Consider the following 26,935-nt stretch of genomic DNA (forward strand, 5'->3'; position numbering starts at 1 on the left):
ATGAGAGGCAAAATTTAAAGACCACCCCAAAAGAAGGGCAATTCGCTGCACGGAGGCTTTTTTCTTTTTGCCCTTATTTTGAGCTATCTCTATGGCTCATCAATATTTTTCCGTTGAAATGGAATTTGCAGGATTGGCCTTCGCTGGGGGTGGTCTTTAATTTTTGGCCCTCAAATTAGTGGTCTTTAACTTCCCCTTTTTTAATTGAGCTAAGGTTCGAATCTACAGCCTCGGAGTGTTAGGCGTTGGGCAAAACTTAAAGACCACGAATTTGAAGGGCAAAAATTAAAGACCGCCCCAAATGAAGGGCAATCCGCGCTAAAGAAAAAAAAAAGACATTATTTGGCTCATCATTTTAAAATTTAATCCAATATAGCATAGACACGTACAGAATTTATGGGATAAAATGAATTACCTCCACGATAACATTACAAAGCATTTTGCGTACCTGTGCTAAAAGCTTTGATGGAAACATGAAGAATGATCAATACTTGATATACATTTAACTGGTAAAGGAAAAGCTAATACCAAAAAGCATAACACAAGGGGTGCAAGAGTAAAGATACTAAAGTGGTTTGGCACTCCTAGTCAACTTTCATTCTAAATGATATGCACAATTGAGCGGTTGTATGAGTGTCCAACTGTCCGAGGGAGTACAAAACGAGTTTGTCAATTTTGCACTTTCAATTCATACAATATTCGTTCAAACTACTACACCCCTAGTTGTATCATTCATTTGGGAAATAGCCCGTTCCTTCAAAAGAGAATTAGCCCAAAATTACCACCTCATTACTGAATCTCCAAGATTTAAAAGTTTTTTTTTTTTTTTTTTTTGAGGAAGTGAACTATAAGAATGTGACGCCGCAAGTAAAACAAACACCATGGAGGCAAGGTCAGATTATGCATCACGAATCCCAAAGGACAAATTGCAACCTCAAGCCTAACGCCCCTCTCCTTTTTTATACAATGTCTTATGTTTTACTATAATTTTATTCTCTTCAGGGCTAGGGAGGAGATAACTAGCGCTCTTGTAATTTCTGCCACCTAAAATCAATCTTATGCTCTTGAAACTTCTGCCATGCACCAATTATTGTCATCACAAATAGGAGAGAATGAAAGTCGCACATAGAAGAGCAGAAAGGGTAAGTTTTGACACCACTGCATCTAATGACCATATGTTCAACGAAATTCAACCTACATTAACACCCAAGAACAAATAAAAGACAAGCCAAAGAGAAGACGACGACAATGCATTGATCGTTAAAGATGGAACTCTTGGCTACCAAGTAGCAGACCACCTTTCTGGTACAGCCTCAACAAAAACTCTCGCCGCTCGGCACACCTTCCTGGTACAGCCTCAACAAAAACTCTCACCGCTCGGCACACTCGAAGAGCACGGAGATGTGGAAGGCACCTGCAAACAAAAGGACAGACTTTTTACACCTCAAAACCCATTCTATACAATTCATTCAGTAGCCTAGGCAGTCTAGGCATATGTATAGGCACTGATCCTTTTTTTTTTTGGCTGTCCTTATCTTTTGTAATACTCGCATCTTGTTGATGCCATTAGTGAAACTACTTCACTAAAATGGATTTTCTTAGGAAGAGGAGAGTACCACAAATTCTTTCCTCCAATAGGATATCTGGAAAAATAGGCCCAACATTATCCCCTCAAGTGGGTTAACATGGGATAAGACATAAAACTTTACATGACATCCCTTGTAGCGACGCAAGATTAGAGTTTATCATCAGAAGAAATGTTTGTTCAATACATGGACATGACATGCATGTCCTACATAAATGCAATCACATTAAGGTGCTGTAATCTAGCGTTTAGATTCTAAATTATCTAAAGATTTTTTAAAATGACCACACTTGTTTTGATGTTAAGATAATTTCATCCATTAGCAAATAGTGGATCAGTACTAATACAAGAAAAGAATTCCATCATGCCTTTCTGTAATCCACCCCTGTACTTATGAGCTTTCCTGTTATGATGATATCACATCAGTATGAAGTTCACTTCTTGAAAGAAAAAAAAGTGAAACATAATGGAGACCAAAATAATAGTTCAGCCACAACAAGGGTATTTTAAAATTTAGAGGATAGATTCCTGGACCAAAATGAAATATAAAACAAACAAATACATGTGCCACCTAAACTTTTTTGAGAGAAGTATGTTGCTTACTAAGAGCAAACCATTTTGTCCCACTTCTCTTAAACCCAAAATTAATAGATCAATTTGAGACAAGTGCACTTGTCAACAAACGCCCCCATCTAAGTACCAAACTACCGAATTATATATGGATCAAAGCACATTCCTATCATACCTTGCATTGAAGATTGGTCACGGTAGACTTCAATAATTGATCACCCACTATCAATCTCAGCTTTTTAATGAAATCGTTCCGGGAAATTTTCTTGCTCTAAGAAAAAGACGGAGGAGAGAGATTCAGGGAGCAGGAACAAAGTTAAAAAGAATTGTTACACACAACTGACAACACAACATACCCTGAACAAGTCATAGTGTGCATGAACCAATTTCATATCTTGGGGAGAGACTTTAGCTGAAATAGCTCCAAATAACATAGAGAAAGGCATCCAGGGCGATTTGGGGGCTTTATTTCTACTCATACCAACATCATGGGATTGCTGTAGGTTGCTTACAAACTGATATTGCTGACAATTTCCCTAATCGCATAAAACAAGAAGTGTTAAAGAAAGACTATTAACTTAATAGGCCAAAATCCAAGGAAATTCCCATGCTTCTTTGCACGTGAATGATAAAATTATTAAACTAAATGACAAAAATCAAGCAAACATGAAATGACTTGTTTTCCCCAAAACCTCTAACACTAAAAGAAGGCGGAGGCTGAAAATAGAGAACATCTTTTGACTAGGTTGTTTGTTATAAACACGCAAAAATGCCTTGCCACCTAATAGTTTCTGCACGTAGATATGCTATGCAAAGCAATTGCATCGACAATTTCATTAACATGTCCACATCAACGTATGTCACAAGCCAAGAGAGAAATTTATCACCCAGATTGCTTCTTATTTTGTCAAGATATCTTCATGCCAAATGCTCCTTTAGCTAAAACTTGCGAACAGTCCCTCACTGGGAACTACACCCTTCGTTTATTAATCCAGACTCTGAACAATCAACTGAAAGAACGGAACAGGAGACTAGATCATTCTCTTTCTTCCTATAATTAAGATTACCGTAAGCGAGGAAATCAAGTGCAACCATGCTTGACATCCAAACATTTCTGCTGACAAAATGATCAAAACTTTAGAATTCAGACATTCTCTAAGAAGCTAACTTTAATCCACCTCTTACAAGTTCGCCAGGGTCTGTCTGTGTATGAACATTCATATATATAGGCGAAAATCTGTGATGCTGCAAAGCCTTCAAACATCATATTGCAACTTCTTGTGCGGACCCGCGGCAAAATATACAATCTCAAGTTAAAGCTCAGTTTCTGAAGAGGAGAGCACAGAAGGTACCCACTGAAGCAATCAACTTGTGCCAAGAGAAGCACTTCATGTTGCTCCATATTGATGTAGTAAGGCAAATAGGACACATGTTAGTTACTTTTCCCTCAAAATATTTTTTGTTCACCTATCATATTAGCAAAAACAATAACAAAGACAATTTCTCTTTTCTATTTTCATCACGCTACTGTGGGAGGGGATCGGGTGGAATGAGGGGAGTCGAATGAAGGATTACCAATTCTATAGGCAATTTATTCAAGTCCAACTGCTCTTCATATCCCTGAGAAGTAACTCCGGAGACATCAAGCCTACTTTCTTCCTTTATTGGAGCCCCTGGGGAAACAAAATGCAAACTCAGAGCCACTTCTGAAATTAGATTGGCTAAACAAACACTACCAGAAGTAAAATGTATTTGAACCTGAAGATTACTCATTCAGCACGCCAACCATCAGTAAGTGGTAGAAAAGCATAATTATGATCGGCACATTAAACTGACATAAATTGTTCTGTGACTAATTTTTTTTTTTTTTGCCTAGGATAAATAAAACAAAATGTTATGCTGTAAAAGAGGTTGAAAATCTTATCTATCCACTTCAGATGCCTTTAAGCGGTGAATAATATGATTGCAAGTTTCTGTCTCTTCTAATCATTGATAAGCTATTCCTACTCGAGAACCTTCTCCACAATGATATAAAAGTTTATAGGTATCAAAATAATGCGTCATGCTTAACGTCCTGAAGAGCCCATCAAATATCAATGACGTATGCCAAAAGCCCCACAGACATTTTAACAACGGGATATCACAACCCAATTATCCAAAAAAGACACCAAACAGGTTAATCTGTGGTTTCCAAGCGATGTTCCATCAAATGCTGTCTTCAGCAGTTACAATATTTTTTAAAAATTTATTAAAAAATAAAAAATAAAAATAAAAAAATAAGCTAAACATTGTAAGGATGATCCTCAGAGCATAAATAGTTTAGAATCAAGATCATTCAATGTGAGGCACTAGAAATAGAACAACTACATAACAAGTCCAAGAAATATATGTCATTGTCATATTGACCCCAATCCTTCAACTTTAAATGTGGGGAAAGTGGCAACAACCTGATAATTGTTATGAAAGTACAGAGTGATTTACTTTACAAAAAACAAAATTATAGAGTTGCACCTCATGTTTTTTTGATAAAGGAGAGTTGCACCTCATGATAATCATTACAAGGATTCAAATATGTGTTCAGAACCTTTCTCAAGGAGCAAATATCTCAAAACCCCATCTTTATATAGCAGGTAAAGTTAGAGTAACCCATAACATGATCGCCAAAGCAGTGCAAATCCAATTTTAATATGTTAGTTGATAAAGCATAGTAATTGTATTTATAATGTAAGTTTTAATAGGTCCCCAAATGTAGAATTCACAGATACTTTTTAAGTGATTTCACAGCTAAAATGAGAACTGAAAATTCTGTTACTTTGAAGTCTGAAGAACCGGAATATTCAAAATAACAGGAAATGGTGTAGTTTCTCTTTAAGGAAAGGTGCGACATACTTAGAGTAATTAACAGTTAATACATTCTTTAGTTTCATACTAATCATGATACTCTGACAATTAAATGTACCGAGAAAAGGAGATAAATAGAGACCTTCTGCTCCTGAAGACATCCTGAAGCTCACAACATACTCTGGATATATGTGTGTATTCATATTCATATTCCAAACAGTATAATAAGTAGGACTCTCCAGATCATCAACACCACTATCATATTTCTCATTGCTCGGATGAGATTGCTTAGAGCCAAAATGCAAAAGTTCTTCATTGCCCAAAATGACACGACAAAGAACCATGTAACGAACTCCATTTTCGTCAATATCACAGCCAGCAGCACTGAGAGGCAAAGAAAAAAAGAAAATAACCACAAAGATTAATGAACTCCATGAAGCTACTGCATAAATTTCAAAACAGTTCTAAAAGCATGATTTTTTTTTATTATTATTTTTTTTAAAAACTGGTAACATTCTAAGTGTATGATATTGAAACTCCAAACACTAATGAAGAAATCATCAATAAAAATGATGTCACAATACAAAGTATTATCCAACCTTTTAGAGGCACAGTCCTGTGCAAAGAGATGCACTCCAACTCCAAGATTAGTCTTCTGTCTAGGTACCCCAAGCGCAAGGCCATAGTTCATAATTGTGGATATTACCTCTTTGGAAGCGGCAAACCAAGCATAACGGACATTGGAATTTCCGCGATACTTTTGGGTTATCTCAACCTGCTTCTCGAACAGTTCCAAGCGGTTTTTCATATATTTACTTGAGCATTGACTAATTTCGACTATATCCACCTTATGAATGGTATTCATTCCCTTAACAAACATAATTTTAACAGATTCTCCATCCACCAACTTTAGAGTATCTTCTAATTTAGGAGACCGACTTTCCTGATTCTGTTGATTTTCTGCAACTATTTCCATTTTAGTATCTGATTTTTTATCAACAGCAAATTCTTGATTATCTTTAAAAGGATAAACTTTAATCCTTTTAAAATTAACATTCGACTCTTCCACGCATTCTTCCAAATTGCAATTGTTCTGTCCATTAAAGTCTATGTCAAGATGCAACTTGATTTTAGTTGCCCTATCCGGCTCAGCAGCACTGAATTCTTCAGTTCTCTGTGAGTGGATTGCAAAGTTGTCATGCGTTTTACAACTGACGAGACATAAATCGGGGAAGAAACAGCCACCTGCTTCGTCTATCCAGGCAATAGGCTTCTCTAAACCAGTTACCAGATTTACCTGAACCATATATAGAATATCAAGTATTACATGAAAGCCACCAAAGTTCACCTCAATCACAGCCTTCTTTGCACGGAAGTCCTCTTTAACTATACGAACAATATCTTGAGGGAAATCATTCCATTCACCACTCTGATGAAATAAAACACGTTGGGGCAGTCCACTTTTCATGAAATTTGAGTAGTTCTTAAGTATCGACTTCCTGAGATGTGATCGGCAATCAGACTCACCATCTACAGTCCTTTTCCTCTTCCCAAGCTTGTTATAAAATGAGCTACAGTTTGATTGAAATGATAGCTCGTCAAGCTTCTCAGTGCCAGCTCCAACTATATGTGCCACAAGCTGAGATGCTACTTTATTTCTTGAGTAGACTGCTGCTGTCCTACGGCCACTATCTAAAACTTTAACCCAGTTTGACTCCATTTATCTACAGGCAACTACTATTTACAAATCACTAACTGAAAGACTAAATCCTAGACTAGTATAGCACGGGTCTGCCATAATAAATTTCTGAGAAGCCATGTCATGGAGAACAAAATGCAAAACCTGGCAAGAAAAAGAAGGCAAATAGAAACTCACTCATACGAGATAAAATGGACAAGAAATCTTTTCATACGAACATCACGATACTCAGCAAATAACAGAACATGTCATAGTTCATAAGCTACAAAGCTAAAGTAATCTAAATAGACTAATACCAACTGAACGATCCTGAACTACTCAAGCAATAGAGGTAAATTTCATACTTTTTGTGAAATAGAAGTAAATTACATATTAATTTGTGAAATAAAGGTAAGTTTCACACTCCTTAATGCATCTGATTTGGTGTCAGATTTATTTACTTCCCGTCAGTGTGAACATCTCTCCCTAAAAAGCCAGTAAATTATTTATTGTAATGCATATGGCATGCCAGCTAACTTTTAGAAACCTACCAAATTCTGCAATGAGTGGCCATCTCGGCAGAAGCTCGTTGTCGCCATAATGTTTGTGTAAAGTCAACAAATTTTCCTTTATACAAAGGTCACTTAGAAGCTAATCAAATTCACCTCCGCTGAAAACATAAATTTTGTTAGTATTGGTAGATCAAAAAATATGACATATAAATGCTGAAACATAAATTTCCGGATATAAAGAAATAAATAAGGAAAACAGAATTAAGGGCTATCATTAGCTTTCTAACAAGAAAATCAAGATTAGCATTAGCATTACCCTTCAAATCTCTCACTTACATTCAGCTAATATTAAACAATGAACAGTCACCCAGAGAAACAGCTACATGACCACTCCGTTTTTTTTTGTTTTGTTTTCAAAACCTTCTGGAATGGACCTTTAATTAAGCAAACGTGTAACCACAAAAATTGAACTACGAGATGCGTGCACGCACTAGGACACACACATACACATATATATACATACATATACATTTATGTATATGTACATATATACACACATACACACACATAAATGTATACATATACATGTATATGTGTGTGTGTGTATATATATATATATACACACACAAATATATATACAGAGAGAGACGACGAGGGAGACTATGAGGGACCAAGGTTCAAATCCCAAAAGCTAGGTAATTTCTTCACATTTTATGTAACAATAGACACTATACAAGCTTTTGTGGAGCTACGGCATTGCTAAACTAGGTTAGCATCATTGTCATTTAATTCTTAAAAATGCATATTAACAATTTGGTGAAGTAACTCTTTCAGTGGTCAAATGCCTCTATATAAAAACATTCTTCTCTCTTCCTTACTCGTACTACTCCCCCCGTCCCAATTGTAAGTGTCTTTACTTTTTGATATGTCGCAAAAAGAGTGCCTCTTTCTATATTCAATAGGTTACAATCAAAACCCCAACATGGCAAGTTTAAAACCAAAAAGTCAAAGGGCATTTTAGTACATTGCACACATCTTTAATTTAAAAGCACAAGATTGAAAAGTATCCCTCACTTCTTAAACTCCATATCCAGTTAAACTAAAACACTTAAATTAGAATGAAGCAACAGTACTTCCTTTCCTCAACAAATTGGACACACAATCCACATGTCACACAAACAAGTGTCTTCAAAGTTAACTATTTGGCTCAAATTTACAAATCCAACCCTCAATTAATTAAAACGAAATGGTTTAAAAGCAAATTTCAACTTTAAAAAATCAAAACAACGCTAACCTTCTCTCCAATGATTTATCATGCCACAAATAAAAATCCAGCAAAAATTCAATTCAATTTATCATAAATTATCTAACAACCAAAAAGTACAAAAAAATCCATAAATTAACAATAAAATCGGAAAAAAAATTATCACAAATTAATTCCAGGGAAAAAAAAACAAAATCCGAACAGATCTACCCAAAACAAAGCAAATCGAAACAAATCAGTTCAGATCCAAACAGTAAACAGTAAAAAAAATAGTTTTACCGTGTTTTTAACAGATATACCTTTCATTGATTAAACGCCGTCGTCTTTGTTGGATGAAGAAGTAAACGATAGAAGAGATAACTGAGGAGAGGAAAACAAAGCGGCGTAGATCACGAGACGACGGCGTTTAAACGGAGATAAGGGTTTACTCGATTGCTTGTGAAATTCATCAAACTAACTTATTAGAGAAAACATTTATAGTTTCTGAGAAAATAAATTCAACGCGTTGAATATTTAGAATTGTAAGTTACTTGGGGAGAAAGAAAGAGAAAATAAATAAAATATATTTGGAAGGAAAGAGAGAAAAATCGGCGACATTACCTTGTAGCTTCCATTATTGAAAACCTACTACCTATGTAACGGGTGTTTAGGTGTAGGGTAAAAGCAAACGATGTCGTTTTGATATTGAATACATGCAAACGATGTCGTTGTATATGTGTTTGTCGTGTTGTATACTTTTTGACCTTTTATTAGACTGTTGAAAGGTCTTTTCACATAATTTCATTGTTTGATTGAGCCAAAAGATATTTCCAACAACAGCCCGTGAGTAGTATAAATAGTAGCTTCCTAACAAAACCTAGCAATATTACCAAATACTTTTCTTTATTTCACTAAAGTCCCCTAAAGTACTTAAAAATTAACCGCATAGTATTAGAATGGTAATGCATAAATTGAATAATGCTTTGAACAAAAAAAAAAAAAACAAATTAGAGCCTTAATAAAAATAGAGAACATATATATATAGCAATGAGCAGAGATAAAAATATTTGATACTACTAAGTTACTTGTTAAACAGGTCTTAGGATATGGTAGAATTTGTACCGGGAATTTGCTTTTATATGTTATACTGAAAGTTTAATCACATTTCTCAAAATATTTAAGCTTTAGTCTAAAGAAGCGAACTTCAAATAACTACAATTTATTCTTTTCACATACTATGACTAATTTTCAATGGCAGACAAGATGAAGAGCGAGGCTGAGGTGGTTCGAGCATGTGAAGAGGAGGTGCGAGAATGCACCAGTAAGGACGTGTGAGAAGTTGGCTATACCAGAAGTTAGGAGGGGTGGAGGTAGGCCGAGGAAGAACTGGGGGAGGTGATTAGGCAAAACATGGCACAACTTTAGCTAACTGAGGACATGATTCTAGATTGGGAGGGATGGAGGTCGAGAAATTAGGGTAGAAGGTCAGTAGGTAACTAAGTGTTGTCGTTTCTGTATGGGGAGGGAGGGGACTGAATCCGGAGAGTTCGATCCCCTCCCCCTCCCATTTATCCTTTAGTAGTAATATTCAGCCATTGCATAGTTTTCTATTCCTTGAGGTTTATTACCGTCTATTGCCAGTAGTAGTTTGTATCTTGTTATTATGTATCTTGATATTTTGCTTCTTTTTTTTTTTAAACATTACTGTGCAAGGTATCTTTTCTGAGTCGAGGGTCTATCAAAAACAGTCTCTCTAACCCCACAAAGGTAAGGGTAAGGTCTGCGTACATCTTACCCTCCCCAAACCCATTTGTGAGATGATCTTTGGGTTTGTTATTGTTGTTGTTGTATACTATGACTACTTCTATCACATTTCTTTCTTTTTCTTAGCATATTTAACTTTCCTATCACCCACTTTTGAATTGAACACAAAGCAAACTGATTAATAAAGATGGTCAAGAATATATAAAATGCAATAATATATTGAATGAACTTTTCAGCAACATTCATTTTACGATAACGATACCGAAAACACGATAACAATAAAGGTTATTTTGAATGGCGTTATTGGAGTCAATCGCTCATTTGCTAACTTTAAAAGCATAATTGAGGGATTTGATCTTGTCGATTCTTTTGGGAAGGGTATTTGGATTGGCTTATTTCAAGTGCTTATTGACTTTTAAACCTTTTTCTACTTTTTGTGGTGTTAGAAAAAGATTAAAAAATGCTTTACTTTCTTTTAGGTCAAAAAGTACAAAAATAAGTCAAAAGCGTAAATTGCATATTTCAACTTATGGCTTTTAGCAAGGGTCAAATTTACCCCTCGTACTTTGAACTAGGGGCAAATTTACCCTGTACTTTGAACTAAGGGGCAATTTGCCCCTACTACTCTAAACTTTTTACCTCCTACCCTACCGTTATCAAACTTTGCAAAATATCTTCCCTAACAAGATGCATCTTGGCCCAAAGTGAGGTGGCACATGTCATGTTAGCCACTCCGGGTAGCCAATCGCATGCCGCGTGGATTTTTTTTTAAAATAAAAAAATATTTTCTTAAAAAAATAAAAAAAACTGATTTTTTTAAAGAAACAAAAAAATAAAAAAAAAGTATTTGTATAATTCTTTTTTAAAAAGTATGTTTTGTATAGGGACCTATCACCATTTTGTGAGTTACTCACAATCTTTAGCCCAAGGGGCCTATCATCATTTTGTCTTCTTTATACCATGATTTTTTTGTGCAAATTTATTATGTTTTCTTCATTTTTATAGTAGAATGAATTAAAATGTAGGGAAAAAAATTAATGCCTAATAACTAAATATTTGATAAATAATTGAATTCCCTATGATGAGATAATGAATTTTCGAAAGGATAAAGTACGTATATATACATATTAAGGAGGGAGAAATATTTACTTAAACATGAAGATAGTTTTCTATTTACAAAACATAACATTAAAAATCCTATAAAAACATACTTTTTTAAAAAGAATTATATAAATACTTTTTTTTATTTTTTTATTTCTTTAAAAAATCAGTTTTTTTTATTTTTAAAAAATAATTTTTTAAAAAAATTTCACGACAAGCATCTTGACCTACGGGTGGCCTAACGTAAACCACCGCGCAGCCAAAAAGCATGCCGTTAGTATCGGGGCTATTTTTGCAAAGTTTGATAACGGTAGGGATTGGAGTGAAAAGTTTAAAGTATTAGGAGTAAAAAGTTTAAAGTATTAGGAGTAATTTTACCCCTTAGTTCAAAGTACAGTGATAAATTTGATCCTTTTCTTTAACTTTTAACTTATAAACTATTTTTATAAAGCTAATCCAAACACCATAGTTAGCGGAAGTCTTTAATCACATCAAAATACCGTCACATGTGATGAACCTGTGCAACCCACTAAAATTCTCAGAGCATGAGTCATGACCATTGGACTTCATGCCAGTAAAAAAATCTATATTATATTGAAGCAAATGAAAAATCAACATCAGTCTTTTATAGCGAGGATTTTATTATAATGGGTTGGAATTTTAAACTTTTAATTTGAAATTCATTTTAGCCAATTCACAACTTAAGACCTTTGGTTTAAAGTAATTTTTTTTTTTTTTTTTTATGAAAGATTAAAGTTGTGAACTAGCAAAGTCTAATTTCAAACTCAAATATCGTTCAGTAGGTTTGAAGTTAAACTTTGACAGAGTCTAACTACAAAACTCTAAGATGTCGTTTGGTATGATTGATAAGGAAAAATAGGCTTGAAATAAAATTTTAGTACCACCTTATCCCTTATTGGTTACTAATCCTGGAATAAGTTATCTCGAGATTAAAAATTGTATCGGGATAAGTTACCTCTGGCGGGGTGAAATAACAATCCAACGATAAAACAATGAAAATGACAAAAATAGCCTTAAGGTCCCCAAAACATTTTTCTACTAAATAAGGTGGAGGACCCTTTTATAAGCAAACAAGTTTTTCTTAGAAATTTTACAATGCATGTTACTTTTAATACAACAAACAAAACAATCAATAAAAAATGATACAGTATAACTAATACAAATATAACTTGTCTTCAAAAAAACGACCCCAAAAGCTTGAGATTTAAAACTGCGGCTTTCAACTTCAATCTTGCAAGTTTGAATTTATTTAAGGCGTTAAACTTTACATATTTTGTAAACTTCGAATTATTTTTTAAACAGAAAAGGGTCAAATATACCCCTATCTTTGTCAAAATATGTTCCTGCCGGGTCTTGAAAACTACAATTTGTGCATTTCCCGTAGGACGTATGGTGGAGTAAGAGACTTGAAAATAACACTATAAATTTTAAATCGAAATGTCTAAGCTCAGAAATACTAATCTCTCTATTTCAATCTATGTGAATCTATTTGATTGGCCATGATATTTAAGAAAGAGGGAAGACTTTTGAAACTTGTGGTTTAAAATAAGTCTTGAAAATTTGTGTGGCTGTAAATAATTTATAAAGTAAATTTATTTTTAAATTAGGAAAGAAATTATTTATTTTAGTACGAATTAAAAAGAAAATAGGTTCAAACAAATTAGAGAGTATTATTTATGTGCAAAAAGTTCAAAAGCCTTTAATCCTTATTTTCAGGTGCTAATATAGTTAAATTCATGCTTGATATAGGCCAAGAGAGTAACAAAGTTAAACCCTTGCAAAACGCAGCTTAAACCCTTTTGCTGCAACACTCATCGAGTAGAAAGCGAAAATGGGTAAAGATGATCTATGGGATGATTCAGTCCTCATCAACGCCTTCAACGATGCTGTATCCAAGTACAAGGTATTCTATATATGCATGTGACCTCTATTTTCATTTTTCTATCTTTGGTTTTCAACACTTCTGCTCTTCTACTGAACCCGAACCCGTAATTTCTAGGTGGATTAGTGATCTAATTATTCGCATTCTTTCTCTACTTGGCCATAATTTTGGACTTTCTTCCTATATTTTTGGCAAATGAATCCCAAATGGAGCGGAATAGAGGATTCATTTAAACTACTACCAGTTTTTGAATTGAGGGTAATTGTTGTTGTAGTATTACATATACAATTGCCTGATTTTTCTTTCTTCCCCACATATCCTTTCACCATCATGAAACAGCACAATACTTGCTTTTTTCTGTTTACGAGAATTATGCTTCAATTCATGGCATTATGGAAGAACATTAAGAAAACCCCCTTTTTGGTTTTCCTTGTTAGTATGGACTACCAACAAGAAATTCCTAAGGGCTAGAGTGTTGATCCCATTGTATGTGGGAAAAAAAAGGAACATGGTATGTGATACTGAAGGAGGTTTACTTATGTAAGACTGCCATTTGGTCTTGATGACGGTTGTTTTCGGGTCATCTCGTGCATGCTTCGACTATTCCATTAAGTACCTGCTAACACCTACTAACACTGTAGCACAAATACCAGGTAACTTCCCATCAAGGCTTAGGCAGATGGAAGGAAATCCCTTAGCATTTTCAGGTTAGGTTTGTGTTGTTAGCAACGTGGTTAATTTATTTTAGGAAGGAAACTTTTTTTGCTTGACAACTTTTTGGTATTGACCTTTAGTCTAGCGCAAAGATCTGTGCAATTGGATATTGTGACGAGATTGGAAGCATTAAGTTGGACAAGGAAATGATATTTGCATGAGGACCCATTGTATATAACTTGTAATCGTGCTTTCATTTATTCGACTTTGGTTTCTAGTATATCAAGTGGTTAGGGGCTGAGTTATGGTGCTCTCTGCTGCTCATGTTACTGAAATTATCGTTCTCAAGTGATCAGTGTATAAGATATGACGGGGTAGATAAAATAATAGAAGCGATGTGGCTTCCGTTATATTGTGTGTAGGAGTAGCACTAGAGAATTGTGTAGTGCTGGAATAAGGAAAAGAAGAAGGAGGGATGAAGAGGGGGAAAATGCTGCTTTCTGTAACCAAAGTGAAGAAAGCATTTCCTACAAGATATGTACTAGAGAGCAACGCTCAGTGATGAAGTTCTTTTAAAGTACTTTTTGGGGAATAGGGAACTACTCCGACAAATAGTCCCGTTAAAAGAAACTATCAAGGATGTAGTTCATTCTATTTACTATGTACTAGGTGTGAGGATGTTATGAGAGATGGTGTCTTTATCTGAGCTTAAGTAGAAGTTTCCAGGGTGCATCTTCCATTTTGCAGGCTGTTTTCACATGTGTAGTTGGTATACTAGTTTCTGTTCTGTCATTCGTACTTAAAATCGTGTTGAGCCCGAATTTCGAATTTCGTTTGTTTTTATCTCTGGGATGCTGGATGCGACAGTTGAATAAAGTATCTTGGCTCCCCTTTATCCCCCCTTTTCTGTTCCTTCTCCTTCATGATCATCATCCGAGACATCCTTTTGACTCCACTGCTGTTTTGCATCTGCCATAATCTTTTGACTCCTCCTAACTTCCGTAGCTTCCATACAGCCTGCTTTCTCTCAATCTTTCCAAATCAATCTTCATTCCGACCCCTTCCATAAAGAGAGTCAAATTTAAGTGACAACTGCTATTGCAAAGAGCCTAGAGGCAAACACAATACTTGTTTACTGATTGTTTTCATTTCTTTTACTTGTTTACTGATTGTTTTCATTTCTTACTCGTTTTTGCTTTCTAAGAAAATTTTGTATATTTCTCTTGATGTTCTTCTTTCTAATTTCCAGATTATGCATAGTAAAGGAGCCAAACTTAGCAGCAAAGAGGAGAATTTGGCAGCTCTTGATGACCGAAGCAATGAGCTTAAAAGGTTCATTCATGATTTGAATAGAGTGATATATCTTTTTATTTCCTCTTCGAGCTATTTTAGTGGCTAAAAAATTAATATAAAGGAAAATGCTACTAGCTGCGAAGACTTGCACATCTAGCCAATTGGAAAAGCTTGTTGTTTTTTTCGTAACTCTTTTTATATCATTATTCTTTTATAAATTGATGCATCTTGATTTGTCTGTTAGGAGTTAATGCTTTCTGCTAGGATGTCAACTTAGAGCTATGTTAAGTACTTTTTACTCTGCCTTCCTATTGGTGGCTGATTAAAGTTCTCACATGTCTGCTTGGTAGACTTATAGGTCAGGTATCGATCTTTCTGATGATTTATTATAGCAATAAGTTGCTTCATATGCCACAACGTCCCCTGTTTATTGCTTTATTATTAAACGTTATCGTCCTCCCTGTAGCCATTTTGTTTCTTTTGGTTTGCTTCGCATGTGCCAACCTGGGTAGTAAATATACAGAGCTATCTGTCTGACCCAATTTATGTCAAGGAGTTCGGAGTACGAGGGTCAAAACACTTAATTTACAGTATGAATTCGAGTACGGATTCTTCAAATTTTTAAAGTAAATTTTACATATTTGAAAACTACTAGAAAAATACTACAAGTTAACATAGCTAATGATTCAAAGTATTAAAAAAAAAAAAAATTGAAGAAAATTGTATTCAAAAGAAAAAACTATTTGACTCACCCAACTGTAACACCTTCACATAAAATGGTACGGGGGGAGTACTTCTTTTGATAAACCTTTTCAAGTTACATCAGGAAAACAATCATTTAATTGTTTGGAGACTGACATTCTCCATGATTCCTCTGTGTTTTGTTTCTTTCATGTGTGGATGAAGCAATGGGGAGGGAGATGATAACAGCAAAGTTGCACCAGATACCACTACAGAAACGGGGGATGCAAGCAACCTTCCATCAGTAAAAGAAAATTCCTCTTTTGAGGCAGTTCCTCCTGAAAACCATACTGGTCAACTGAATGAGCAAAACACCCAGGATAAGGGCTTAAAGAGCGTCAGTTCACAGAGTTTAGAAGATTACAACCAGTTACTGTACAAATATTATGAACTTGAGGATCAAAGGCAAAAGATTTTGCAGCAACTTAACCAGTTTGGCATCTGGGGTGATCAAAATTCTGGTTCTGCTTCGCAAGAACATCAAGCTTATGCAGCCCAGACTTCATATCCAGCAGAATCTTCTTTTTACTGCCCATATGGATGCCAAAGTTGGGTGTCTCCATGCACCACATCACCTTGTTGTATGGGTGGAAATCAGGATGACAAACCATGCGATGCTTCTTTACAAAGTGTTCAAGAAAAGAAATCTCCTCAAAACCCTAATCTGGTTAATATAGCAATGGGAGCTGCAGAAAAAGCACTCTCCTCTTTAAAGCAAGCTTCTAACACGGCTTCACTGAATTCATTTGCAAAGCAAGGTGAGTAGCTCTCTGGATATTTGAGTGCATGCCTGTTTCTTTTTATGTCTAGGGTGTGATGTGGTAGTGACTGGAAGATCCTTGCATTGTATATAGCATAATGAGATGAAATGAAATACGGACAAGAAGAAGACAAAGGTGGATTACACAGTAAGAGATTTGCTTTAGGAAGTTCACAATGAAAAACCTTCTATCAGTAGAAGGCAATATTTCAGTATCTCAGGGTAGCAGGGCAATCGAGAAACACTAAGTTCATTGATGCGAGGTCCTGCTATACTGAATATCATCTATCCTCATCCCGTGAGGTTGGCATGCGTGTTGACGACTTACTTTGGGAGAGAACAAAAGAAATTATGAGACTGAGATATACACATACATCCCAATAAATCATGTTAAGATTAAGTTGATTTCACATACAAAAATGTGTCAAACTTTTTGGGACTAATTAGAAAGGGAAGAATGTCACATATGATGGGGCGGAGAGAGTATTTTTTCCATCTTAGCTCGCAAATATAACACTACTTGAGCTGCAGCCGACAGATTTCTGACATCAGCACTAAAGCTTTTTCCTTTCTTAGTTGTTCCACAACTAGGAAATATAGTTCACAAGTTGATAGCACTCCTTTCTTGAATTTCTTGTTGGTCATAACTATATTTTACTTCAATAGGCTTGTGAAACTGGTTTATACACAGCTAGACTGCAGTTCGAATTGTGACTCCAAGGTTCAAAACAAATTTTCTCTGTCCATTCTTAGTTCCTTTAGATGAACGGAATGAACTCCTACCTAGATACTTTGGTTTGGAGACCTTTTGGTAAACAATGTCTATGGGAAACAAATTTGTTCTCAACTCTTACATTTATAAGGAATCAGGGAAAGAGCAGACCCTGCTATAGTTTGAGGCTTTGAGCTGAAGTCATTGATCTTCTTTCTACCTGCAAGTAGAATTCACTGCAAATTTATGAGGTCAGGATCATCTTCCGTTTATGCAAATGAAAAATAACTTTACTGAATGTGGTGAAATTGATAACCGACTTAGCTGGTAGCATAGGTATCAGGACGGAAAAATCACCTAAAGAAATATCCTAATTTTTCTCTCGCTTTGTTGATATTCTGGGACTTTTTCTCTAATAAATATTAAGTTTGATGCTCTGGGCCATAATTTAGCTGGCATGACAGATTTCTTAGATTTGTTTACACTTGTTTAATTTGAAAGCCACCTTTTATCATTTGCATAGGAGATAGTAGTTTATTTTATTTGAGCAAGTAAATAGTTTATTAATGACCAAAAAAAGAAAAGGGAAACACCTCATATACGAGAGATGTGAAATTGAAGAGATGAGAAAAAATATGAGGACTGCTAGGAGCACCGGTATCATATTATAAATGAGGATCTCAAATGTGATACAGAATTTGAGAAAACAACAAAAAGTCCAATATGATGTGAGAAAGAACTTTCAATCTCTAAAATGTCCTTCTATTCCTTAAAAAACTTTTGTTTTACTTATTCTAATTTCAGGAAAACAAATAGAGATGAACCCTGTTGCAGCAGAGAAAACTGAAGGGTTGGAGACGGATCTAACGGAAGTGCTGAATGCATGGTACTCTGCAGGCTTTTCCACTGGAAAGTAAGTTTATGTGAAGTGCGATTCTTAAATGGATGATCTGATTTGCTCCAGTGTTCCTTTTTGTCGGAACTGGTAGTTAATGCCCCGAACTCTTGCAGATGTAGTAACTCAATGAAAACCTAAATTTTCTGGTTGAAGTTAAAAAGGATCCATATCATCTCTTCGGTTTAGTCTGATAAAGATTAGCTGCATGTAGTGTTCACTTTGCTGGCCAGTAGAGACAAAATATGGTGGGTGATATCTTCTCATCTGCCTAAGATTTAGTGGGTAGAATTACCTCGTACATCTGCTGGTCGGAGGTAGTGGAATAGTCGAGGCGTGTCCAAGCTGGTCAGAACACCAGTGTTATCAAAAGAAAAAGAAAAGTGTTCGCTTGATGGAACCTTTAAATGCACCAGTGTAAAAATTCCAGGTGTAGGTTAAAGTTAGACGATAACTGCTATTGTAAAATCTTTTAATACTAGTATATCTTTTCTGGCGTGAGTATTTGAAGTGCTCCCATAGCAGGTTTGGGATAATGTTCATTAGAAGATAACATATATTAGATCATATTAGTGTTTCCTTTTTAGTTAAGATTTCTAGCTCAGCCCCCGACTTTTTGGATCTGATGCAGGTATCTTTCTGAGCAATCCAACAAGAAAGATGGTTAACTTTGAACTCTTTGAAATGGAAATCAAATGTTGCTGCTCTGCAGTTACCATGAAATATTGTTCACTTGTCACTGGCTCTTGTAACTTGGAAGCGATACCGAGTGTGCTGCTGTCAAATTGACAGATATGTTTAGCCAAGAAAAGAAATCATGCATTAATGTTACCGAGACCTTTCGTATAGATGTTGTATGTACAGCACTTCTGGTAGGTCGATATTTAGAAATATTGACATGACGGTTCTTTTTTGGGATCATCTCAAGTATTAGAAAATTTTGCCTATCGATTTTAGCTTATCACATAAGATAATATCATAATATATAGTTATATGATTTTATTGCTGCGTGATCTTTACAAAAAAGGTGTCGTAAAATACTTTATCAATTAAACGTTCCTGGTTCAATGATGAATATTTGATACAGTTATATAGCTATCTGGAAAGATACATTTGAAGTTCACATTGGAACGATGGACTTCTATAACTAATAGACTTCTATAACTAGCATGACTTGTTTTTTTTATTTAATTCTTTTAAAATTCTCTTTCTAATTTGATAATACTGTACAGTTTGAAAGATATAAATAAAACATTTTAAGAAATAAGACCTAAGCTGTAAAAGGTATGCGGCTGGCGTATAAACCCTTTTCACAAATAGGGACAATAAAAAAGTGTCATATAGATCTAAATGGAAAAAGTAACAGATGTTACAATCATCCTACTCTGTGTGACCTTTAACAATTCAACAACAATAACATACTAGTGTAATCTCACGAGTGAGGTTTGAGATGATAGAATGTACGCAGATTTTATCTCTATCTTTGCGGAAATTTTATTTTCGATGAGCTCTTGCTCGAAAGAGATGTCAAACAGCGACCGTTTACTCTTCATAGAATCAAATTAGTTAGAAAATTTGATGATTTGTATTTTTTAGTTCGTTTCAAATAATTAATGCTCTAAGAAATAGATTATGATAAGGGTAATCCAGTGTACGAAGCATATCAATAGATGATTATCAAAATTTGATGGTTTGTATTTTTCAGTTCGTTTCAAAATATTCAGGCTCTCAGAAATAGATTATAATAAGTCACATAAAGACATTTTTACCTTTGTTCCAATGCTCTCATTCAGGAATTAAATAATTATATAAGATAAGAATTAATCAAGTCAAAATTCTCATAAATAGAAGTTGTACTTTTCTTTTATGGAAATTGAACTAGGTCATAAATTATAGAGGAACGTAACATGATACTCATGGCGCATGCATCATTTTCCTGTTTTGAAAAACAGTTTTTTGTGTTAAGTATAAATTGCTAAAATTCGAAAAATATTGAACTTTTAGGGATTATAAATTTATGTGAGAAGTAGCATCTAAAAATCTGTCTATGAAAAGACAATCCAGTGAAGATCCAAATTCGAAATACATTCTTGTTAACTACAACTAAATTGGGTTAACCGCATGGACTCTTAACATATTTGGCTGCTCGGTTAAAATAGTTTCAGTCGCTAACCAATTATATAAAAAGAGATATGCTAATTATGTATATAACATATTATATTTTATGTTTTATATTACTATATTATATAAGGGCCAATCCAACTTTTTTGTAGTACTTAGTTGGGGACTTTAGTTACATTACAACTAAGCCTTACCAACTAAGAGGTTCCTTCTTCCAAATTTGCCCCCCATAATTGTCTTTTATTACTTCATTACTATATTTTATAAGGGTCAATCCAACTTTTTTATAGTACTTAGTTGGGGACTTTAGTTACATTACAACTAAGCCTTACCAACTAAGAGGTTTCTTCTTCCAATTTGCCCCCATATTTGTCTTTTATTACTTCATTTACTATGTTATATAAATATTAAGCAATTTCAAGTCTTTTTTGGTAATACAAAATTCCTTAGACTAACTTTTTTGAAGATGATGTAACATGTACTTGAACTTTTTCATATGCCACATCTTTACTCCTATATTTCTTTATTACTTAGGGTGTCACACTCAATTTTGATAAATTTAGAAAATTTCAAGCTCCTTTTGAAACACTTATAAGAAATTGTGGAACTGTGGTGATGTCAATTAAAAAAAAAAAAAACGTCAGTGCGTATAACTTGAATGGGAAAATGCACCACATTTGCAGTTACCTTAATTTAAACATGTATTGCACACAAGAATTGAATTTAATTGTCCAATGCGAAACTTTAAAATTTAACGAGATAAAATTGATCTTCGTTTGAATTAGATATTGTTATCTAATTTGTTTATTTTATCTAAATTATTTGTTAACAATATTGAAATTTGAATCTTTTCATCAACGTGTTGTCTTTGGTTTGTACGTTGATTAGCTATATCGTTCATGTTTAACAAAATTAACTTTTTTCAATATTATTTGGTATATTCTAATATTTTTTTTGAAATGCATGCGTACTTAAATATTACATAGTTTCTAAAATGATAACATAATGAACAATGTATGTTGTAGCTTATACTATAGTTCAAAGAAAAAAAAAATAGTGTCACGCACTACGCTGTATGATGTGAAAACAGATTTTCACTAAGGGTGTTAAAATATGAAAAAGTAAACACACAAAGAAGCTAAATGGGGTTCAAAGTCTAATATATATACATAAAAAATAATTTTAATCATATATAAACAATGTAATTTTCAGCTGAAAGGGGTTCAGATGAACCCTCTTGACCCTTCCTCCCTCCGCCTCTGACTACGCGGTATGAATTCATAAATATATTCCTTAATATAAATTTACACTTTAAAAGTTACATAAAAAGAAACTATAATCCAAACTTGATGGATAGGTAAAAATGTTGAGAACATCTTTGAAAATATGTAGTTAATGAAATAATTTTTTAATTTTTCAAGAAGTAGTAATGTCAAACAACTTGTGATAAAAGGGAGTAAGTTTTTTTTTTTTTTTTTTTGTGATTTTGATTATCATTTTTTTGGGGGTGTGGGGGTGTGGGAGGGGGTAATAAATGTTAGGCAGTGTTTGCTAGCATAGTGAAACATGGTTAAATGAATCATGCAACATTGAAGCTTCATTTGTGTTTGAGAAAATAATCAAAATATATATTTTATAAAATAATATTCCACTTAAACTAACAAAAGGAGAAAATGTCATTTTCTTATTACATAACTTTAGAAAGTCAAAGGAAAGTTTAATTATATTGAGAAAAAGAATTAATTTTCTTCATATTTTCAACATACTTTGTATAATTTAAATGAATTGACATCTACAGCTATTGTAAAGTATAAAATTTTATCTAAAAGTTATCTTTGTTTTATAAGTAACCTCATCAAAATCTCAGTAAAGAATAAATATAGCATATAACTGATGTTTCTAGAATCAAATTATTTTTCTTCTTTTTGGAAGAAAACGTTATAGTTCATAATGAATGTTGTTAATCACACATATGCTATAACTAAGTTGGATTTCCAGAAATTATCAAAATCTAAAATTTAAATAAAATTCAACAAATAACAAAAAATAAGAGAATTGATGAAGGTAAAAAGAAAGTCCAAAGTAAGGACAAAATAAATCTATTTTCAATTTTTAAGTACTTTTTTTCAATTTAAATATTAAGTCTTTTGTTTTTAAAAGTTTGCAAAGACTGTCGAACTAATTTTTCAATAACTTAATATAAAAAAAAAAAAGAGAAAAAAATAATTATAAGTAATTAAAAATATAACTTTTAATTTTAGTAAGCCCGGGCCAAATGCCACTAGTATACACATACACACACATTAATATACAATAAAAAATATATATATTTCTCAGTTATTATATAGTATAAAAATAGCCAATTCTCAGTGCCAATTGGGTCATTTTGTCCATGAATTGGGCTAATTTCTAATGACAGGCCACAAGTATTTAAGCCCAAATATAAACGAGGTTTATGTCTCTGCCTTTAACCCTTCACATTCCTCTGTTCTTGCTGTTTGCTGTTTCAGGTCTGCACACTCACTCCATCTCTGTTAAATATAATTCAAAGCTAAAAAGGAACAAAAGAAACATTTACTTCAGGTATTTTCCTTCACTTTTCTTTGTTTTTTTTTTTTCCATGTTTATATAAACTGGTTCTCTGTTAAAAATTGAGTCTTGGTGATGGAGTTCTTTTACTTCACTTGTTGTTAATTTTCCCAGTTGGTTCTTCAACATGAAGTTTTCTTTCACCCCTTTTCTTTGTTTTCTTTCATTTTGATATCAACTTGTCCTCTGTAAAAATTGAGTCTTGGTGGTGGAGTTTTAGTATTTTTGCTTCTTGTAAATTCCCTTAGTTTCATAGTTGGTCCTTTTTGTTTCCCAAGAAATTGACATAAATAGCCGCCCACCGAGATAATAGCGAGAAAATGTATATCTTTCTGTATATTAATTTATAATATACATGAAATATACATGTTTTATACATAATAGTGTATTTTTTTTTGTATATTTGGCTAGCGAATGTAATTATTTTTTGGCCGACAGGCCAAATGTGTAACTTTCTCTTTATTTTTCTGGGGTTGTGATTTTTTTCTGATATTTATTTATTTTTCAATCATTTACGAGCATAGTTTAAGACAAAATGGAGGAAGAAATTTATGCTGAAAGAAGCGGAGGCTCTTCAAAGTTGAAAATTACACTCCTTGATGAGGAAGATCAAGAAGAGGCTCAAATTGATGACAACCGAGATGTTGATTCATATGATGATGATGAGGATGAGGATGAAGACAAAGAACCTGTGGGGTTAGGGGTTCTCGAAAAGCCTGAGAATTCATGGTCACTGCGACGTGAGTTATTTCCAAGCAAAGCTGGGGGTACTCCTGTATGTTTAAAAAAGTTTTCTTGTTGATTCGTATGTGCTATTTTCCATATTTATTAGGGTGAGAGGTGCTTTCCAATGTTGATTGAGTTATAGTTTTTATTTCTGTAAATGTAGGCTTGGTTGGATCCAATTAACTTGCCAACAGGGAGATCGTGTCTTTGCGATTTCTGTGGCGAGCCTTTGCAGTTCATGCTTCAGGTATATCTCTTTTCTGTTCCTGTGGCTTGTGAAAGTTACATTTTGTTGTATGTTATATCTAGATCCTTTAGCCTTGAATTTTGTGTCATGGATAGAAGAACACTGTCTGATACAAAATGGAGCTAGAAGTGGAAGTCATAGGATTTTCTTTTTTGAAATTAGGGAATAATATTGATTGTTCTAGGAACATATTTCATTAATTCATATCACAACTCACAACATGCATAAACACTGAATTAATTACCCAAATAGCAGAACGGTTAACACAATCCAAGTTAAAAGTCTCATTCTAATTTAGAGAAGACAATGTTTCCAATCTATCCTGACGTTACACGGCATAAAAAAGTCTAAATCTAACTGTAGAACATACAATTAGAGGAGATACAGTTCTTTTTTCTTATAAACCTTTTGGAGTTGGTCAAATTGTACTTTAGTTCTTTCTGTAGGTTTAGGATCTTAATTGATAACTACTTCTAAATACATAAGGTGGGTACTCTTTGCCTTCTATTATAAGGCAAAATTTGTTTATCCCTCAAAAAAATTAAAGAAATGACGTCTGACTTGTGTCCACTAAATGAACCTCTCCACCAAAAGTGCATTTTCCTCAGTGTTGAATCTCAAATGCCATTTCTTCAAGAGGCATTCTTTAACTTAACTCTTTAGGTTTTTTATTCCTAGTCCCCCATTATTTTTGTCTCTGTTCACTGTTTTTCAATTTGCAAACCACACTGGCATTGTTTGTTCATTGCCTTGCCATAGAAAGTCTCTCCTTAGTTTGTCCATGCGCTAACCCTATTGGTTCCATTGCTGCCTATTTTTCAATTGTGTATTAGTTATTTCTGCATCACATGGGCTCTGCATCTACTTATAGGCTCTCGTTTCTACCATTTCTCCTCTTTTTATTTTTTCATTGTGGTAAAAAAGAGAGTGGAAAGAGGAAACTGAATTAGTGTTTTTTCTTTCTGTTAATTTCACTTCAAGGTTTACGCACCACTCACAGAGAAGGATTCGACTTTTCACCGCATTTTATTTCTCTTCATGTGTACATCAATGACCTGTCTCCTTAAAGATCAACATGAGCAGTGGAAAAGGAACCAAGACAAGCCATCCAGGAGGTACTTATTCGCAACTGAATGTTGTGACTACAAAATACCCTGCTTATGTTTCCCTTCTAACTCTGGTAGCTGAATGTGTTTTTCCAGTGTGAAGGTCTTCTGGTGCCAATTGCCCCGTCATAACTCTTTTTACTCCAGTGAGCCCCCGAGAAACAATGGGAAAGATAAACCTTCTAGTGCTGGAGGTAATTCTTAGGAAAGATCTACTTTTTCCATTTGGTCAATGACTCAAGTTGACAGTTGATTTCGATTAAGTATTTGTGATTATTTCTCCAAACCTTTGTCCTTTCCTTTTCTTTCAACTTCATATTAATAGATCACCCAAAAATATTCACATTGTCCTGGATTTTCGCAATATAACTTGTCTTGCATTTCTCAGCTGTTCTTTGAGGCTGGTGTGGTACCTGGAAAGGAGATAAAGTTTGTGGTGGTTGCCGAAGAGCACATTACTGCTCTGAGAAACACCAGGTGAGCATTGTATACTGTGCTTCCTTTTCTCCTTTCTGTTAGGAAGGGAATTTTCCTAATTGAATCCAATTTGCAGGCCGTTCATTGGAAATCGGGTCATAAAAGACGCTGCTTACCCTCGAGCATTTCTCAGGAAGCATCTGAACCTAGTAATAATAGAACTGTTGGAGTCTTGGAGAGGTGCAAGAAGATAAGGGTAATAGATGTGGTGTTCATATATTAAGAAAAACAGTAAGAATGTTATATATATTTAGAATAACACTGCATGAGAAATCCTCGAACAGTTGCAAGCGTCTCTGGCCAGAATATGAGATTGCAATTACTGATGAATGTGAGGATAAGGCTTGTGATGATAATGGACAAGCGAACTCATTGATTTCTTCAAGCCGAGTGGATGATTCAATTGAGTCACTTATAGCCAGCTTTGAGGTATGGAAGGCTATTCTAGTGATTGATGGATATATCGATTATTATTTTCAGCTCAAGTAATTGTTTCTACACAGGGGGAAGATGACAAGAAGAGTTGGACATCTTTCCAGGAGAGGATATCCCGTACCCCTGAGCAAGTGTTAAGGTGATTGAAACACTTGCACTTCTTTTTGCTATATTACTTTTGAAAACAGCCGCCTTCTTTGCTATCCCCTAATAATTACGGTCACATGACTTGTTATTGAGATTCGATCATGTTCTTGTGGTGGCCAACATCAACTGGCCAGCCATCAAAGGCTGACATCCCTAAGCGCACCTATTGTGGTGGCCGTAGGGCTTTTGAATTTCAGGTCTAATGAAAGCTTTTGCTCTGCTTACAAGTCTAGCTAGTTTCTACCTTCAAACGAATTAAATTAGTTTTATGTCTCTGGTTGTGTTGTAAAAATTGCCTCCAAATTTGTTGGTTGCCTAGCAGGTATTTTAAATTAGCTTTCGAATGATGCTCTTTTTATCTGCTGCTTCCAGGTTTTACCACAAATACTATATTATTTTGGTGTGAAAAATGATGTGCATTCTCTTGACTGGGCTACTATTGCTGTGTACACCTGTGAATCCTCGTGTGATGAACATGTAGCTTACAAGGAGGAGTTTGCTTGGGTTCAAATTGCATCTCAATCAAGCACAATGCACAAGATGACATATAGCGCGTGGTTTGAATCAAAGATGGATAATGGACCCGCTCTCTACCCTTAACTTTAAACACAAGACTTCTGGCTTCCCGCAAGGTTTGACTCGTGACGTGTGCCTAACGTGCACACCACGCGTTGCTCTAAAATTTTGTTTCCCTTTTATTTTTTTTCTCAAATTATTTGAAATCTCCTTGTTAATTTGCAGACATTTTGCATTACTACGTCAGTTGTGAATGTCTTGTTGTAGTAGTATGCTTTTCTCACCAATCAAGAGGTGTTCAGCGCGATATTGGGATCTT

The 26,935-nt window shown here is 34.4% G+C and overlaps 3 protein-coding genes and 1 long non-coding RNA gene across 6 annotated transcripts; 2 read left to right on the top strand and 2 right to left on the bottom strand.

Annotated features, from left to right (window-relative positions):
• Positions 1–1,103: 1,103 nt before the first annotated feature.
• On the bottom strand, positions 1,104–9,062 carry LOC132030135 (inactive poly [ADP-ribose] polymerase RCD1). 3 transcript variants are annotated; one of them, XM_059419635.1, is made up of 8 exons: positions 8,750–9,061; positions 7,226–7,344; positions 5,596–6,839; positions 5,139–5,380; positions 3,731–3,828; positions 2,512–2,691; positions 2,331–2,426; positions 1,104–1,414 (listed from the first exon to the last, which is right to left on the bottom strand). In XM_059419635.1, the coding sequence occupies exons 3-8, from the start codon at positions 6,714–6,716 to the stop codon at positions 1,358–1,360; spliced, it is 1,794 nt and encodes a 597-aa protein (XP_059275618.1). In that variant the 5' UTR covers positions 6,717–6,839; positions 7,226–7,344; positions 8,750–9,061; the 3' UTR covers positions 1,104–1,357. The 3 variants fall into 3 exon arrangements, with proteins under 3 accessions (XP_059275618.1, XP_059275619.1, XP_059275620.1); XM_059419636.1 differs by lacking the exon at positions 7,226–7,344; XM_059419637.1 differs by lacking the exons at positions 2,331–2,426; positions 2,512–2,691 and having other exon boundaries at positions 8,750–9,062.
• LOC132030136 (uncharacterized) lies at positions 3,188–3,724 on the bottom strand. The gene is made up of 2 exons (XR_009407992.1): positions 3,334–3,724; positions 3,188–3,269 (listed from the first exon to the last, which is right to left on the bottom strand). It is a non-coding gene; the product is annotated as an uncharacterized LOC132030136 (long non-coding RNA).
• Positions 9,063–12,989: 3,927 nt separating the features above from the next.
• Positions 12,990–19,201, top strand: LOC132030137 (uncharacterized). Its single transcript, XM_059419638.1, has 5 exons — positions 12,990–13,218; positions 15,101–15,183; positions 16,051–16,643; positions 18,162–18,270; positions 18,884–19,201. The coding sequence occupies exons 1-5, from the start codon at positions 13,147–13,149 to the stop codon at positions 18,918–18,920; spliced, it is 894 nt and encodes a 297-aa protein (XP_059275621.1). The 5' UTR covers positions 12,990–13,146; the 3' UTR covers positions 18,921–19,201.
• A 3,778-nt stretch (positions 19,202–22,979) lies between these two features.
• LOC132030138 (uncharacterized) lies at positions 22,980–26,882 on the top strand. The gene is given in 11 exon segments (XM_059419639.1): positions 22,980–23,094; positions 23,487–23,737; positions 23,852–23,935; positions 24,917–25,050; positions 25,138–25,235; positions 25,430–25,518; positions 25,595–25,698; positions 25,803–25,947; positions 26,022–26,093; positions 26,184–26,297; positions 26,473–26,882. Coding segments are annotated over 10 exon segments (1,308 nt in total). The 5' UTR covers positions 22,980–23,094; positions 23,487–23,497; the 3' UTR covers positions 26,701–26,882.
• The last annotated feature ends 53 nt before the right edge of the window (positions 26,883–26,935 follow it).

The sequence above is a fragment of the Lycium ferocissimum genome, chromosome 9 (assembly GCF_029784015.1).
Source record: "Lycium ferocissimum isolate CSIRO_LF1 chromosome 9, AGI_CSIRO_Lferr_CH_V1, whole genome shotgun sequence".
Taxonomy (NCBI): domain Eukaryota; kingdom Viridiplantae; phylum Streptophyta; class Magnoliopsida; order Solanales; family Solanaceae; genus Lycium; species Lycium ferocissimum.

Bases quoted from the DNA above. Each gene is read 5' to 3' on its own strand.
- LOC132030135 (XM_059419636.1), bottom strand. From the start codon at position 6,716: ATGGAGTCAAACTGGGTTAAAGTTTTAGATAGTGGCCGTAGGACAGCA. The intron at 3,829-5,138 runs GTCTCTATTTAT...TTGTTTCCCCAG, and splicing joins GATGTCTTCAGGAGCAGAAG to GGGCTCCAATAAAGGAAGAA. The intron at 2,692-3,730 runs GTAATCCTTCAT...TTATGCGATTAG, and splicing joins ATAAATTGCCTATAGAATTG to GGAAATTGTCAGCAATATCA.
- LOC132030137 (XM_059419638.1), top strand. From the start codon at position 13,147: ATGGGTAAAGATGATCTATGGGATGATTCAGTCCTCATCAACGCCTTC. The intron at 15,184-16,050 runs GTTCATTCATGA...GTGTGGATGAAG, and splicing joins CGAAGCAATGAGCTTAAAAG to CAATGGGGAGGGAGATGATA. The intron at 16,644-18,161 runs GTGAGTAGCTCT...TTCTAATTTCAG, and splicing joins GAATTCATTTGCAAAGCAAG to GAAAACAAATAGAGATGAAC.